We start from the raw sequence: 18,322 nt of genomic DNA on the forward strand, positions 1-18,322 counted from the left end.
TCAGGGGTGTGGTGGAAAGTAATGAAGTTCCCATATTAGTGGAATCTGTTGCTTCTGTCTCATTGATTAGTGCGGATTCTCGAATGATGGTTCCTGCCTTGAATAACCGACTTTTGAAAAACAACTACATCAACTCTTGTGCTGTAATGGGCAGATCTTGGGTACGCTGGGCTCCATTCAGGTTACATTCCAACTGGGTCCCACCTGTTGGCTGCACAACGTCTATGTACTGAGGGAGTCTACTCAAAGTGTTCTACTTGGGCTTGACATTATGACTAAGGACCATGCATTGCTGGACTTGGAGCAGGGAGTACTGCAATTGTGGGATGTCATGGTGCCCTTACTGCTCACTCCTGAATGCTGTAACGTGTCAGTGGCGAATGTTGTGACTATACCCCCCTTAAGTGAGACCCTGGTGCCAGTAATTGTTGGTTCTCCTAGTGGTGATATTTTGCCTGATAAAGATTTTCACGGGCATCTGGAAGCCAATGTCCCAAATTCAACAGGGCTAGTGGTAGCTCATACAGTGAGTAGTGTGAAAAATGGAGTCACGCTGGCCCATATCCTCAATCCATCTGGGGGTGCCGTCGCGCTTCAGCAGGGGCGGTACCTCGGACAGCTCCACTCAGTGGGGAAAAATGTCATTGTAGCACAGACGCGTGTCGCTAGCATGAGGAGGGGCATGGTCATCTTGGATGACTCACCCATCATGACACAACAGAGGGCGGAGCTTTTAGAGTTCCTTCATAGGTTTTCTGATGTTTTTAACCTGTGTGACAGGAACACGGGCAGGTGCAGATTTGTGTTGCATCCCATTAGAACCCATGATCATCTCCCTGTTAAACAACATCCCTATTGCACATCTCTGGAGAGAAGAGTGGAAATTAAGCAGCAGGTAGCTAGCCTGCTGGCGGACGGAGTGGTGGAGGAGAGTTGCAGCCCCTGGGCATCGCCGTTGGTGATGGATCGAAAGAAAGGGGGACAGTGGATATTTTGTACTGATTAACGTCACCTTAACTCTGTGATGATCAAAGACTCGCACTCTCTACCATGAGTGTTTGACAGCCTTGATGCCCTGGTGGGCTCAGCTGGATTCAGTGCACCTGACTTTTCTAACAGCTACTGGCAGGTGGAAGTAGCTGAGGAGGTCCATGAGAAACCAGCCTATATGACCGGCAGGGGGCTGTACTAATGGTGAGCCATGCCAATGGGACAGCTGAACTCTCCGGCCAACTTTCAGCGAATGATGGACCTGAAGGACCTGCCTTGGCACATATGCATGGTATATGTGGACGATATACTGATTTACAGTCGCTCCATTGAGGAACACCTCCTTCACAGTGAGGAGGTTCTGTCCAGGATACAGTAGGCCGGACTGAAGCTCAACCTGAGCAAATGCCACTTTGCCATGGATCACGTGGTCTTGTGCAAATGTCTTTAAAAAAAAAAAACTGTTCACCGTTTACTGTTACTGTTTCGGTACTCTGGCAAAATAATTTCCCTCAGGATAAATAAAGCTGGCCTTATTCTTATTTTTATCTTTTCCTGTGCCACGTGGTCTCTAGGCAGGGTCTCCTCATAGAACCACACAATATGTACAAGGTGAGAGCCCAGCCCACTCTGTGTACCTCCGCGGAGGTGAGGGCATTTGTGGGCCTGTGTTTGTATTACAGGAGGTTCGTGAGAGATTTCTCAAACCATGCCCCACCACTCAATTCCCTGGTGGTGGAGAATGTGCTTTTTGAGTGGACAGCAGAGTGTGAGAGGGCCTTTTCCTACATCAAGTGGATACTTACCTATTCTCCTGTGGTAACACGTCAAGCCACATATGATCCATGTAGTGCCATGTAACGCGATGTTGGTGCACGTTTAGGTATTGGTTTGGTCCAAACCTCTAGCCCTCCCACACGTGGTCCCTTTAAAGTGTGGGTTTTCAATTCACAGCATTCATTCAAGATGCTACCACATTTTTTTAAATGCAGTCCAAAAGTAAATGATCCAGTACAGATTGGCCAGTGTGAGCTGTGCACCAGGCTGCTGTTCACCTGTGTTCCAGAGTCATTAAATGCACCAGACCAGCTAGAACCAAACCACGGGTTCCTCGACAGTCACCTCTGTGCTTCTCCCTGGCTTTATTTTTTCCATGGCTTATAGTCACCGTTATCCAACTTTTAACTTTGTGTTCATTGGTTAATGTCTGCAAAATCGCTCTTTTGTGCACTGGCGTTCTGCGTTCCTGGACAGTCACCTCTGCGCTTCTTCTCACTGGCTTCATTTCTTCCCTGGTTTCGCTGGCTTTATTTCTTCTGTGGCTTTATACACACACAGTCATTTTGACACCGTGATCCAACTTTTAACTTTGTGTTGGTCCATTATTGACTGCAAAATTACTTTTTTGCGAGCTTGCATTCTATGTAATGCTTGTCTTGAGCGCGGGTCATTGCCTCAGCACGCTCAGAGTGCGCCTCATCATAAACATACTTTTACTGCTGCTTATAAGAAGGAATGAACATGAAACTGTTTTACCAAGCTATTACAAAATTGGGGGAGGTGATGGTCTAGTGGTTAAGGTGTTGGGCTTGAGACCAGAAGATCCTCGGTTCAAATCCCCGCCTGACTGGAAAATTACTAAGGGCCCTTGGGCAAGGTCTTTAATCCCCTATTGCTCCCGGTGTGCAGTGAGCACCTTGTATGGCAGCACCCTGACATCGGGGTGAATATGAGGCATAATTGCAAAGCGCTTTGAGCGTCCAATGCAGATGGAAAAGCGCTATATAAATGCAATCCATTTACAATAAAAACATTACAAATACTTACCTTTTAAGCTGTTCCAAATACGTTCTCCACCTCAGTGCACGAGAGAGACAGTAAAAAAGCTCCAAATGTCCTCTGTGATTCCAGAAGCGATTACAGGTGTTTTCAACATCCAAGCTCTGACAGAAAATGATTAATCCACTACAAAATAATTATTTTATATACAGTGTTATTACCTATTTTATAAACACTACCCAAGCTAGACCATGTGGATCCCCACGGGCAATGTGCTAGTATATTTTATTTTTTTGAAGTGTGTTGGGGCATAAAAAAGGTGATTTCAGCTGAAATACAGTGCAAGTTAATTTAATGTGCATTGATCATCAGTGCAAATGACCAAATTGAATGTGTGCTCAAACTGATATGAGTGGTTTTGAATCCATGGAATCATTTCAGTTGGAGAGGGACGGAAACAGTTCAGCTATTCATTATGGAAATGTTTTTTTTTTTATCTAGACTTTTTATTATTTTTTTTTTTTAATTGAGTCAATGAGTCTTCCTTATTGTTGTTACTCAGTAACTGCCTACAGTTTCGAAACTGGATGCTGAGGAAGGTTTTCAAGAGCGTTCTTACCTGCCACTTTTCAAGCTTCCCAGGCTGAAGTGGACACAGTTGAGGCAGTGGTCAGCATCCGGCCCGTCACAGCCCATGTCTCCACACTCACTGTTACAGGGTCCTTGATGAGCATCACATCAATCATGATCAACACCAGAAAACTCACTGCACAGTGTGCACACACGCTTTATGAACTGACTCTAAAATTAACATTTCCAGGTCAAACAGGCTGTACTTTTACTTTCACGTATTTGTTGGTCTGCTACACAATTTTATCAAAGAAATTTTCACAAAATGCTGTGAAAAGTTGAGGTATAACCTGAAATAGAAAACATTACATTTTGGGTTGAATCTGCAAAAAGACAAATTGATACAAGCAGAAATGTCTTACGGAGTTTACTAATACCACCATCCAAAATCCAAAATCTGCAACGCAACACTTCCCTTCATAGGTCAGAATCTCTAAATACCTTGATTTATGCAATCCGTAGATATCAGCTAATGAAAATACAACGAACTTCAAAAAAGCTAATGAAAAGTGTGGAAAAGTCCCAAAAAACATTCTTTCAAATTCTGCGGTAGATCCTGATAAAGGGGTGCACTCAGGTTATTAAAACTTTGCTACCCCAAGGCCATGAATATATGGCCATTTGGTAACTGGCCGTCCCTCTGTCCATCTGTCTGTGCTCAGCATAAGTTCAATCTTATTGCTGCCAGAGTCTTCAAATTCACAGGGAACATTGTTGGGACACAGACCTTGGACAGGTTCAAAGGTGGCTAATCTTGACCTATTTTAAGAGGTATTTTAAGAAGATAAAATGTCACATTCTGTTTCCTGTTTTTATGCTATGAATCATGCAAATCTGTGTTTTTCTTTGGGGTGGGTGACAGCCAATCAGAGTACAGCGGCACAGTGACATCACTGGCTGGTCTCTCTGGCGCTCCAAAACCGCTTTGTTTCTGGATAAATAGAACATGTTTCTCATATATTATGTACAAGCTAGCAATAAATAAACACTTCTAAAACTGAAAATGCTGTTTTTGTAACCCGATAACACCTCTTGAGTGATTTAAAAGATATCTTGCTGATGTTACGAGGTCTGTTAGAAAAGTAACGCACCTTTTTATTTTTTGCAAAAACTATATGGATTTGAATCATGTGTGATTGCATCAGCCAAGCTTGAACCTTCGTGCGCATGCGTGAGTTTTGTCACGCCTGTCGGTTGCGTCATTCGCCTGTGAGCACGCCTTGTGGGAGGAGTGGTCCAGTCCCCTCATCGGATTTTCATTGTCAGGAAATTGGCTGATCGACTGCCGCTTTTCTTCATCAATCTTTTTTCAGAAAGTATGAGAGACAGCCAAGTGGAAACCATTTGGAAAATTCAGATGGCTTTCGGTGAAGATCTTATGGGGATCACACAGATTAAGGACAATTACAACTGGATTAAAGACGGCCTACAGTGGCGGATGGCGAGCTGCGCACCAAGCGGCGATCAACAGGCTCAAACGACCAGATCATTTCCAAAGTGAACGCGTTGTTGATCCGGGACGTCATCTGACTAACAGAGAAATGGCAAGACAGCTGGATATAGCACTTTTTCGGCACATTCCACTGTTACAGGAGTTTTTGTAATGGAAAGAGGAGCGAAGAAATTTGCCACGGAGCCGCTTATGGCGCGGAACGAAAGCACCTCCATGTTGGTCTCACAGGACAAGCCCTAACATGCTCAGCTCTTGCACCATTCGGAAAATTCAGACGGCTTTCGGTGGCATTTCAGTCATTGTGGACGAGCTGGACATGCCACAACATGTCCTGTGAGGCTTCATCACGGCGTTGCTTTTTGTTCTGTGCCCTGCGCCTCCGTCCTGACGCGCGAAATCCTCCGCACGTCTTTTCATGCCGAAAAAGTGCTGATGTCAAACTCTTCTGCCATTTCTGTGGTTGTCAGACGATGTCCCAGATCAACAAAGCGTTTACTTTGGAAATGAACGGCACATTCCACTGTTACAGGAGTTTTTGGTCTTTTGAGTACGGCAACTACTTGTATGCGGCGCGTGCAACCCACCGGACACCACAGAAGCAGAGGTAAACATGTATGGGGAAATCTAGGCGCGGCAGCACAGCACCACACTTTTTGAGTGAGGAGGAAACCGAGTACTTCATTAGTATCGTGAAATACATGAATATAATGTCTTTTATTGACAGTAGAAAGTACAGAGATAGCGACATTTACAAGAAGGTGGCTGAAAAGTTACGTGAAGCAGGATATGCACGAACGCCAGACTAAATCAAGCACCGGTGGAAGACGTGCGTCGCAGTTTAGATGGGGATAATAATACGTATGTCAGCCTTGTTCACTGTATTCTTCTCAAAAGCACCACGTTCAGTACAAGCAAAGTTTTCCAACTGACTTTATATCACCAGCCAGCAAAGAAACGGTTAAAAAAAAAAAACCCGACCGGAGTGGAGGCAGTGACCAACACAACACGGGCTGTTTTCAGCTCTATCTTGTCAAATGCACCGCGTATGTTATGAAACAAGTTCACCAACTAACTTTAAATACCATACAAACCAAAACAGAGGCGAAGTGAAGAAAAATTAAGGAGTACTGACACAGCAGCGTGAGCTAGAGTCAAGCCAAGCACAGAGAGAGAGAGCAGATCAGTTCTGTGTGTTTGTGGGTATGTTGTATGATGAATGAATTGGAGTTGGGTGGGTGTGTGTGCATATGTCAGTTTTCAGGCGCTCCTCCCACACTTACCTGTCAGTCTCTCTGTCTCCTTTGTGCTGTTACTTTTTGCCCGTCAATGTAGCTTTGCACTGTGGTCTTCTTGCGTTTGTTTCCAGCACACATATGCACTTGTGTGTGGGGCTGTGCCTCACAGCAAGTGGTTCGTGCTGTCATCCTGTCCTGGTTAGACCTCGCCCTTTGTTCTTGTTGTATTTCCTGGTCTCGTCCGTCTTGCCTTTCTCACTCACTCTCCAGTCTTATCTGCCTTTCACTTGTCCTCCAGTTTTTTCCACTGGTGTTTGTATCTGGGTCCTATTTTTATATCATCATAAGTTTATTAGTGACTGCAACCATGTCATGTTGATGTATGTTTTGTTTCTCCGATGCCCCCTGGTGTTCTATTTTAATCATCACATCCCTATGTCACTCCTCCACGTTCATGTATGTTCTGTTCTCTGCCGCCATCTGGTGTCTTAGTAAAATCATCACATCCCTTCTTTTAGTTTCCAGCAGGAATTAATTCATCAGAGTCAGTACTTAATCCCACCTGTGTTCTTGTCTCTTGTGGGTCCATTTTATGTTCATGGCTTTCTGGTCTTCATGTCCTGAGAGCACGACTGTTTGTGAGTACTTTATACTTTGTTTTTTTGTAATTTGATTTTGGAATTCACTGTTTGTGAGGAACAAAAATCCCTCAGTGTATTTTGTTTGTTTGTTGGACTATTCCCTTTAAAAGAAAGACACTGCCCAGTTTGATCCTGTTTCTTTGCTGGAACTCACCTCTTGAAGAAAAATACTCTTCTGTTTAATTGTTTTTCTGTTGAAATAAACCCTTTTGTGAAAGAAAGAAACTCTCCAATTCTAACAGGTGTTGGGAATCACTCCGTTTAATTGTTTTTTTGTTTTTTTTTTTCTGTTGGAACTCACTCTTGTGAAGAAAGATACTCTTCAGTTTTGTCTTTGGTACCTGCCGTGTGTGAAGAAGACGCATCCCAAACTTCACTCTCTTGTTGTGTTGACATCGAGCTATTAAGAATACCTCCCTCAGTTGCCCGTCACCATTTTGAAGGGAAGTTGAACTCTCCTTTTGGTTGTCCCTGTCCTTCCTGCCTCCCCACTGACTGTGTTTGTGTCACCTTCCTTTAATAAACTGTCATTTAGACTTCTCCTTCATTGTATGGACTGACCTGCTTTTAGGGTTCAATTTCTGTCTCTGACTCCCTAACCTTAACAGTTTTTAGGAAGTATTCAGAAAACTCTAATCATATCTGTGGTAGTTAAAAGAACCTAAGAACCAAGTGTATGTTAATGTATTTAAGCATTTGAAATTCCTGACTTTTCTGCATGTGAAACCAATCGCACACCAAATGTACAGGGCTTAGAGACAAAGTCCACTTTATAAGTTCAATAACAAAGCTGTTCTGTCTAGCTTTTGCTCTTATGCTGAGGCTCTTCTCTATCCCAGCTTTTCTTGAACCTCCCTTTCTTTGATTTTCTTCACGGCTCCATGTGGCCCAGCTGTAAGTTAGCTAAAAGGTACCACGTGGCCTCTTTGTTCTTCACGCTTTGGCTCATTAATTTGTAATGTTTGATGGCAATGTGTCAGCCTTGATAATTCTTTAAGACTCAGGTTTTTCCATTTATAGACAACTTCCAGTGGAGCTTTTTCAGAATAAGAGTGACTTTACAGAAAAGCATTTTTCCTGTTACTCTCAAGCCTTTAACAAGTTTTACAAAGACAGGTTGTGCCCCGAATAACTTTGAGGTAGTTAGAAATCATTCCAATTAAATATTGTCTTTACTAATGAGGCATGTTACACATAGCGCGAATTACGGTGAAACGGTTCAAATTAGCACATCACACCAAGGGGTAGGCGTGCATGATCCCAGTGCAACAGTTCATGCACACGATGGTATCTTTCGAGCAGGAACACAGTGCGAGCTGCTGCAGCTGTTTGCATTGTGGGATGAGCTGCACCACACTGTCCTGCTGACGTGGAGGAAAATAAAACAAAACAGCTGTATAATTAGTGAATATCACTGGTTGATATAAACAATGCATAAAAGGGGACGCAATACAGAACCCCGTGGTTAAATAAGAAAAATGCCACTCACGGGATTTGAACCTGCATGCTCTGATTACCAGACTAACTTTAACACTGCGCCACAATCACTGTCTCACAGCAGGAGTGTGAAATGGTTAAAATCAACAAGCAGATAAACGTATTTTCTAAAAAAAGAAAAAAAGCGCTGTGATAACTGACCAAACTGCATTTGGTACGGTGTATTTCTGCGGATATGTGACTGAAAGTGGCGTATTTGTCATACTGTTGGCCTGTCGTATGGTCGGTCGGCACGCCACTCATTGTCCTCTCAGACAGATGTAACATTCAGCTCGCCTGCTGCATGTCCACATGAACTGGAGGTCCCGCTGGAACAGCCTGTCAATGTGCGAGCTCTCCACCCCATCACAGAAGCAAGATATGTTATGTATTTTGATGTGAGGACAGCAAGCATACACACACGTCTGTCAAAACACAGTGCATGTTCTGCAGCTCTGCTGTCCACGACCAGAGTTATCAACAGCTGCCATGCCCCCATCTGTTCAGCGCATACACCAACATGTATGCACACACCAAGGGGGGCGCGAGAACCATACACATACACGTGTTGGGGGGGAAGTGGGGGGAACGTGCGACACGTGTTGTGGGGGTGAGCCGACACTCTGGCACATCACATGTGCACTTAGCAACTCCACAGTTGTGGGGCACTTAGACAAATTTCACATCCAGCTCGACAATGACTGCCTGCTGACTGGTTTCGTGATGATAGTATGGCCACACATTTTCTAAGTGCCAAACGAGGGGTGTTGGATGTTCATGTGTGTCAGCTGGAATTTGGCCAACACCTGCCGCAATAGGGGTCAATGGGCTTGCACAGCAAACACTGTCTTTCAGCCGCTGGTGTGCGGAAATAATTGTAGAAACAGGTGTTTGAGGCAGCTACAAATTAACAAGTTTTGCATACAATTCCTGCTTCATGCACACTTCGACAAATTCGCACTATGTGTGAAGGGGCCCTTACTTTGTTCCCCATAATGAAGACATTTCAATATTAAAGATTCAGAAATCTTAATATTCAAATTCATTATAATTTTCATATGTCCATTTGATCCAAATTATTAAATCTTAAAATAAATATTTAAACTTGCTACATCTTTGGTGCCTGTGTGAGGCACATATTCTTAACATTTAATCCAAAAGTTTAATAACTGCAAATTATTTAAATTTGCTCCTACATATACAGTTGTATGTAAAAGTTTGGGCACCCCTGATGATTTCCATGATTTTTCCTTTCCTTTCCTCATTGGTTGTTTGGATCAGCAATTTCAGTTCATTATATCATATAGCAGACAAACACAGTGATATTTGAGAAGTGAAATGAAGTTTCTAGAATTCACAGAAAGTGTACAGTAATTCTTTAAACAAAATTAGGCAGGTGCATAAATTGAGGCACCCCAACAGAAAAAAAATCAATATTTAGTAGATCCTCCATTTGCAGAAATAACAGTCTCTAAATGCTTCCTATAGCTTGCAATGAGTCTGGATTCTAGTTGAAGGTGTTTTGGACCGTTCTTCTTTACGAAACATCTCAGGTTTGTTGGTTTCTAAGCCTGGACAGCCCACTTAAAATCACACCACAGATTTTCAATAATATTCAGGTCTGGGGACTGAGATGGCCATTCCAGAACATTGTACTTGTTCCTCTGCATGAATGCCTTAGTAGATTTTGAGCAGTGTTTAGGGTCATTGTCTTGTTGAAAGAGCAACTTCAACTTTGTCACTGATTCATGAACATTGTTCTGAAGAATCTGCTGATATTGACTGGAATCCATGTGACCCTCAACTTTAACAAGATTGCCAGTACCTGCACTGGCCACACAGCCCCACAGCATGATGGAACCACTTCCAAATTTTACTGTAGGTAGCAAGTGTTTTTCTTGGAATGCTGTTCTTTTTCAGCCATGCATACTGCCCCTTGTTATGTCCAAATAACTAAATTTTAATTTCATCAATCCACAGCACCTTATTCCAAAATAAAGCTGGCTTATCCAAATGTGCTTTAGCATACCTCAAGCCACTCTGTTTGTGGCATGTACGCAGAAAAGGCTTCCTCTGCATTACAGCATCTCTTTGTGCAAAGGGCACTGTGTAGTTGAACGATGCAGAGAGACACTATCTTCAGCAAGATCATGCTGTAGGTCTTTGGAGCAGGTCTGTGGGTTTGCTATGACTGTTCTCACCATCCTTCACTTCAGCTTATCTGAGATATTTGTTGGCCTGCCACTTTGGGCCTTAACTAGTATTGTGCCTGTGGTCTTCCATTTCCTCACTATGTTCCTCACAGTGGAAACTGACAGCTGAAATCTCTGAAATATTTTTTTTTGTATCCTTCCCCTAAACCATGATGTTGAACACTCTTTGTTTTCAGGTCATTTGAGAGTTGTTTAGAGGCTCCCATGTTGCACTCACTCATTAGAGGAGATGCAAAGAGAGGAAACATTTGCAAATGGCCACCTTAAATACATTTCTTATGATCAGATTCACCTATGTAAGGAGGTCAAGGGTCAATGAGCTTACCAAACCAATTATGTGTTCTAATAATTAGTGCTAAATGTATTAAAATGACAAGGGTGCCCAAATTTATGCACCTGCCCAATTTTGTTTAAACAATTATTGCACACTTTCTGTAAATACTAGAAACTTCATTTCAAATATCAGTGTGTTCATCTGCTATATGATATATTTAACTGAAATTTCTGATCCAGACAACCAATAATTTATAAAGGAAAATCATGAAAATGATCAGGGGTGCCCAAACGTTTAGTGTGTGTGTGTATATATATATATATATATATATAGCACTGAAATACCAATTAAACAATTGCAAATTATAAAGAACACAATGCTCATATGGCCGACAGTATTTTAGTATTGCATTTTTTTTTTAAAGCTTTCCAAGATGTTTTACCAACAAACATATTTATATTACAACAGCCAAGTGGCCTCTGTGTGCATGGGTGTGTATGGCTTTGATCACGGCAAAACCGGGGAGAGCTGACATTTGCAGTTTGGTATTTTCGGTTCGATCAAGGATGAAAGTTGCAAAATGTCAAGAACCAGGAGCGTTTTACAGTGCAGGGTGGACAGGAGCCAGGACCACAGCCTGTGGTGAAAAGCCTCTCACCCGGCTGCCGTGTACTGCAAAACAACCACTGCATAAATAAATCCCATGTGATAATCCGACCGATACTGCAGTGTATAGAGGTGCGTTACGATGAAGTAAATAATCAAATAAAAAAACAGAAATTAAAGTTTACTGGAAAGATTGCAAATGGTGGGAAATATTTGGTCCACTGCCAGCAAACTTTCAGCAAAGGTGTCCAGTGGCTGATAGCGGCATGCACGTGCACCCCATGCTCATGCCCGCACGTGTGCCCCGAGCGCACGCTAAACGGCTCATTCATAAACACACACACACACACACAGCTGAGTGATCATGTCAGCACCTGTTCTAGTATACATGCACGTGAGCTAAGTGAGCGCTGGGAAGGGGAGGGCAAGCGCAGATGTGATTGCATAAGTGAGAGAGTGACCTCACTTGAGTAACTGATTAACATCATTTTGAGCAGATGCAATATATGGGTGATTCTTTAACTACGGGCACTACTGGCCTTGTAAATGTAATTTCCACCACACCATTGCCTTACAATATAAAGCGCCTTGGGGCAAGTGATTGTTGTGATTTGGCACTATATACATGTGCTCTGATGTCACTGTTTATCTCCATAGAAACTACCCAAACAATCTTTCATACAAACTGTTTAGGGACATTACAGTGTTGTGGTGGAAATTACGGCAATAGTGTGGGACAACTACATTTTGTTTAAAAAAAATCACAACAGTTGTATGACATTGAATACCCCAATTATGTTTTGATTATTTTACTGATATTTTATTCAGAGATATTTTAAAACATTAGAAAAAAAAACATTTAAAACATTAGACTACTAGAACAAATTTCTTAACACACTTTCATTGTAAAGATAACTATAAAAGTGTGAAATTTCCCCTTTTTTCTGTTTTTCATACAATATGATCAAAGGACATAATAAGTGCCCGTAGTCTAAGAATCACCCATATAAGCTTTGAAGGATTACTTTAAAACTACTTCACGGATTCTCAACAAATTTGCAGCACAAATACAGATTCGGCCATGGAAGACTCCACTGAATTTTGGAGGCGAATAGGATTTGGATTCTGCATCAAGATTTCACTTTATACAGGCTTTGAAGGATTACGTTGAAACTACTTCACAACTTTTGACAAAATTGCCATCACAGATAGATATTTGGCATGAAAGAATCCTGTAAATTTTGGAGGTGATCTGGATTCTCTTTATATAAGCTTTGAAGGATTACTGTTAGTAGGATTGTGTTAAAACAACTGCATGGATTCTCACCAAATTTGCACCACAGATAGATAATAGGCCATGGAAGACTGCTGACTTTTGGAAGTGGTTCGGATCCTGTTTCTGCATCAAATAGTAGTAAATCGGTTTATCTTGAATTTTCATTGGGTGGGCAGACCTTTTCTCAGGGTGGGCACTGCCCAACCCCTGCTCCCTCTTGGTAACACCCCCGCTCCACATTAATGGCCCCTTCACACATAACATGATTGAGACCGAATGGTGCACAAAGAAGGATTTGAATGGCAGCCGTGAAAAATTGGAGCTGCCTGGAACACCTCGTACAGCAGTCGGCACAACCATTTGGCCACAGCACATGCAGTCCACATTTGGATCACGCTCATGCTGGAAACCCAATCGAACGGCGTGAAGATGAGATTGTACTGCCATCTGACCGTGATCGCAACATTCATACAGCCTGTCATACACAGGCCGGAACCATTCAGACCACAAACAAGGGGCTGCATAAAATGATCGGCCACATCGCACCATGACTGAGTGTGATGAATGAGCTAGCCTTCACACCAGCAGCCAAATAAGGGAGAATGGTGCCATTTGACCCACGCTCAGCCAGAATCGAGGTACCGCCCACAAACATCCAACGGCAGTCGCTGGGCACTTAGAAAATGTGGGGCCAATCATGTGGCCAGCACGAATGTAGAGTACAGGACACCATTTTCGAGCTGCAGTGCAGGTGCCGAAAACTCAAAGGGTGGTCAATGTGTTGTGTCCACCCTCAAGCAACACAAACGGCGTCTGAGTGTGTCATTTCCCCACCCCAGCAACACGAATGGCATGCGAGTTCCCCCCCCCAACACACACACACACCATGATCCAACATTGTCGAGGTGCAGCAGAGATGACGAAGGCTAGAATGGTAGCCGGAGTGCAGTGTGATCGCTGTCCAGTCCAGCGCACACATCTGGATGCAGTCATGTAAATGATGGAACAGCTGTGGAACACCCATCATGGCATATCCAGCATGTCCCGCTGGAGGTGGAATCACCGGCCAGCAGCGTGCCCACACCACCACAACAGAGATAAAAAATAAAACCCCAGCTGCTCCAGCTGTGTGTCACAGCACCAGTGCACCATCCAACTGGGGAGCCACGTCACGTGATATGCGATCACTGATCATGGCCCAGGCACGTCCACGGAGACAATCAGGTGATGCTAGAATATTACCTCTCACGTGGTCGCACTGTGTTGTCCCTCCCAACAGCGGCTGGAATTTTTTGATGTTCTCCAATTCGGCCTTTTTTTTGGTCAGTTTCGGCCTCATTCACCAAAGTTTGTGTTATGTGTGAAGAGGCCATCAAGAATGGCATTTTTAAACTAGTATTTATGAAGGTTTTTGCAGCCTTCACATGAAAGTGTCTTCAAAGTCTATCAATGACAATAACGATGTGCAGTTGCACAAAAATGTGCTTTGTATTCAGTGCAGACAAAAAGGCTCTTTCTTCCTGAAGGACAGTGAAAGACTGATAAATACACAAATTAAAGAAATAATGTTACTGAATTAATCTTCATCGTTTTCTTATTGACTACATTAAATTATGTCAATTTCATTTAACGTTTATTCACAAGATATTTTTAATCTCATCAGAACCCCCCCCAAAAGAAAAAAAAATAGTTAAAATAAAAAACTGAAGGAACCCTGCAAGTGTAAAAGACATATTTTAGAATGAATAATGAAACTGTAAGACTTTTTTAAAGTTGCATAGTGGCTCCTTGAAATTCTCAGGAAACTACATGTTACCATTCATGACAGGTGTGCATTTCGATGTCGGCTGGTAAAATTATTTCCATTTTCTGAATCGTCATGGTTACTGCAGCTGAAATTGTTCATTGTCCAATCACATCAATTCCTTCCTTCTAGTACTTAATAAATTTTCTCATCAACATAGAATTTATTTTTCTTCATATTCATGCATTTGTCATGTGTTATATGAATTATATTGTTGTCCAAACGTAAGACATTTATTTTAGTCTCTCTCTTGTTCCTAAATGAATGATTTTGTCTAATTATTGTGAATGTTAATAATTTTGTACATTTGTTGGTGTTAATTTGATGTAATATTCTTCAACATAAATTTGCATGGTTTTTAATTTCTCTGCTGTAAACACTGAACATATGATGAACAAGGAGGTAATGACTTCTGCAGTCACTTACCACTGTACTCATTGTCCTCCTCCTGATGCTCCTCCTGGCTCTCCTCCAAGTTTGAGATGTCCACCATCCCTGAACGCGAGTGCAGAGCCTTGGATGGGTGATACGGATGCTCCCATGTTCCATAAATAGTCAAGGTCCACTGCTTTAGTTTTCCTGGGGAAAGATTTATGACACGTTTCAATGTAGCCAGCAAAACTTTGTGGGTATATTTGCTTTTATTATACATCTGACTGAAATCCTTTGTTCTGATTGGCTGATTTGCATGTAAGAACTGCAATACCTTTCACAATAAATCATCCAAAGTTAACAATTGTAGGAACAGAGCCACAGGATGAATATAATAATGTTTTGGAATATTGAAAATTATTGCTTGTGGATAATTTTACCTCGGGGCACCACCTAGTTCAAAGTATAGGTACTTTTAGTTTAAACATTCATTAATTGATTAGTCTCAATTTAATTAATCAGTCTCAGTTTCTAAAGGACAAGCGCCGCAGGTCAGATCCGACACCCTCTGTAAAACCATACAAAAATCACTGACAACTTCACACGTTTAAGATATTTATTTAACTCTGGCAGGAGTTAAATAACAGGACATATCACAGTGATCAATTTAATGATGACGACATTCAATGAGCAATGATTATAGGATGTTCAGATAATTTGGTTTCGTAGCGGGAGTTTTAGGAGTAAGATTCGTCCTAATTTAACAGGTAATTTACTTTGGTATTTATTAACCTGAGAGAAGATTAATGATTTTGAATAGAGTTAAATAAAGCCACTCTGTTTATCTGATAACATAGCCCGGTCTTACTTTGCACAGTGCACCGGGTCTCCGTGAGGACCGATGCTGGAATTGTCTGGTTCAGTCGACGCTCTGTCCGCCACACAGCTTCGTCAGGGACCTTGACAAAGAGGCTCTGCCGGTCCGACCCGCTCGGTCTCGTCAGCGGAGGGGATGATTTCTGTTATTGTGCTGTGGTTTCGCGGCGGCAGTTCAAGTCCCTGTTGAATGTCTCAGCTGACCTGGATGTTTTTCTCTGCAGCGTTCTGGAGTATGGCTTGTCAGAATAAAGGTTTGAGCGTCTTTATTCTCTATCAAAAATCAAAAATTCATCTTTCGTCGTCGTCTTTTGGAAGCTTGGTCAAATCAGAATTCAATGCAAGAATAGCTGACTTTAGAAGAAAAATGTTCGTGAAAGGAATTTGGAGTTTGAAGAAGAAAAGGTTTTAATTTGAAAAAGGAAGTTAAATGCGCCAGCGCGTTTAACTTGACGAAGGTTGCAAAAGTTATCTGCCGAAAAAGTAATTGTGCAAAACAAAAAGGAGTTTAAGTAGCACGTGGCTTTTAACAAAGAGTCATAAATTTTGTTGACGGCCAGGCGTGTCTTTAGACTCAAGAAGCGCACAGCAAGATGCAGAAAAGTGAAGAGAGGAAAAGAGAGCGAATTCCCGGGCGCAAGCTCTTTTAAAGGTTTAACAAGCTCCACCCCCAAGAATTCTGGGTAACGTAGTTTCTGGAGTTTCCTTTGTCTAGTTTTATATATATAAATCAGTGTGGCTCCAACATTCCGCTTTGAAACCAAATCAAGTCCTGTAGAATAAATCTTGTAACTGGTTTACCTGGAATTATATACCACACACATATGTAAAGAACACACTAAGTAAACGTTCCCCAATGAACAGAGTATAACACATCAAATATAATACTTTCATGCATAAATAGAAAAGAAAGAGTGACATGTTTCCTTGTCTCTTTTTTTCTTTTGTTACAACAATACAATGGAATTTCCTTTTTAAAATGTTAGGATTTTGAGTCTGCAGGATTCAATAACCTGTCCTTCCCAAATTGTCCCACAGGGGTCACTCTTGTTCCAGGGTTAGATTCAGATTTATCTAGCATGAAGGTGAAAGGGGTAAAGCTGGGTTAATTTCAACCAGAAAACCTCTGCAATAATCAGAGAATCAAGAGTAATCCTTCAGTGAGCTGTTTTCTTTTGAGTCTAGTGTGAAAAACCTCTTTTTAGGACTTTTGGTGAAGAAGGTGTCTTTCTGTGGAGGTTTTTTTATGTGAGAGGGGAGTTGAGTTGCATCTGGTTTGTGGTGCTGATAAGAATTCACAGCTCCGTGTGGAATGCTCTTTGGGTAATCTTAAATCCTGAATGTGGTGGGGGTTTGTTGACAGATCCAAGCTTTGCATGGCTTAGAGCGTCTCCTCTTTGACACCTGGAGATATACCAGGCCTTGCTGTATGGAGTTTATCTTTCTTTGAAGAAACTCAATGGCCTCATCTTAATGCAAGCTTAAGATGTTGGCTGTTTGATCACAGCTTTCCGCTACACAATAGCCACATTAGTGACTAATTCTGCACAATTTCAGGTAACATTATGAGTGATTGTGGACCTATTTTGTCATAATGGGGCAACGTTTCATGCAGGGGTGATGCGTCACAGACGACATCATGGCAGAGAGCAGAATGTTTGCGTCCGTGGATACTGGTGGGCAGCAATGATCCAGAGGGGTGACACCATTATACTGCCCTCCAAACCAGTCACTATTTGTATAATGTCCAACCTTTCCATCCATCTATCTGTCAGACTGTCTGTCTCTCTCTAATTTTTAGTTTGAAGAAATATTAAAGAAATATAAAGAAATATAAGAAGAAGAGCCTTGATTTTCATTGCACATATAGACAACAAAATTTTTCCTCTGCATTTATCCATCCTAATTGCAGTTAGACACAATCCAATCATTAGAAACAATGGGCAGCCACAGTCCGGCACCCGGGGACCAACTCCAAATATAGAGACACTGCCTTAGTCAAGGGCAGAGAGAAAGGAGCAGACCCTAAATAAGCATGTGTTTTTGATTGTGAGAGGAAACCGGTGCGCCCAGAGGAAACCCACGCAGACACAGGGAGAACATGCAATTTAAACAAATAGAAAGACATTCTCCAGGAAATGAAAACTTTGTCTTGAAATTCCAGAACGTTAGAAATAAATCTGCAGCAACTGAAAACTATGGCAGATGTTTGAATTTTGAACCTTGTGTTGATGCTGAAATATCAACTTTACATCAAACATGACTGATCAAACAAGTCTGATCAGAATAATTACATTTTGGACTTACCAGTCCATCATAGTTTCTTCAGTTGATGTCAGACTCTCACATACCTTCTGGTCCCTGTTTATCTGACATAAAGCTGCAACAGACAAAGGTTGTATCCAATCCTAGCCACACACGCAGGTGCCTGAGTGTTAGTGACCCCAGTAACTGGAGAAGGTCAAGGGGACACCCACGTTTCATTGGCTGTGGCAGATAGATGATTATTTTAGAGAAGTGGGGGTGGACCGGTTGTCTGCCTGGATGATTGCCATCCAGGACCCAAGGCAGTTCTGTGGTGTTTCTGATTTGTGCATAGTCCCTCAGTGTTTGAGCACAGCCAACTCTGGACAGATTTTCAGTTCTGACATACTCCTTATTAGTTTCACGCAAATCCTATTGTGCACACACATAAAT

General features: G+C 42.1%; 1 protein-coding gene across 1 annotated transcript in view; it reads right to left on the reverse strand.

Moving 5' to 3' along the window:
• pcsk6 (proprotein convertase subtilisin/kexin type 6) overlaps positions 1 to 18,322 on the reverse strand; it is a 281,648-nt gene that overhangs the window by 72,154 nt on the left and 191,172 nt on the right. Inside the window, 2 exon segments of the mRNA XM_034162733.1 lie at positions 3,389 to 3,491; positions 14,804 to 14,956. Of these exon segments, the coding sequence (XP_034018624.1) occupies positions 3,389 to 3,491; positions 14,804 to 14,956 (256 nt within the window).

The sequence above is a fragment of the Thalassophryne amazonica genome, chromosome 2 (assembly GCF_902500255.1).
Source record: "Thalassophryne amazonica chromosome 2, fThaAma1.1, whole genome shotgun sequence".
Classification (NCBI taxonomy): Eukaryota; Metazoa; Chordata; class Actinopteri; order Batrachoidiformes; family Batrachoididae; genus Thalassophryne; species Thalassophryne amazonica.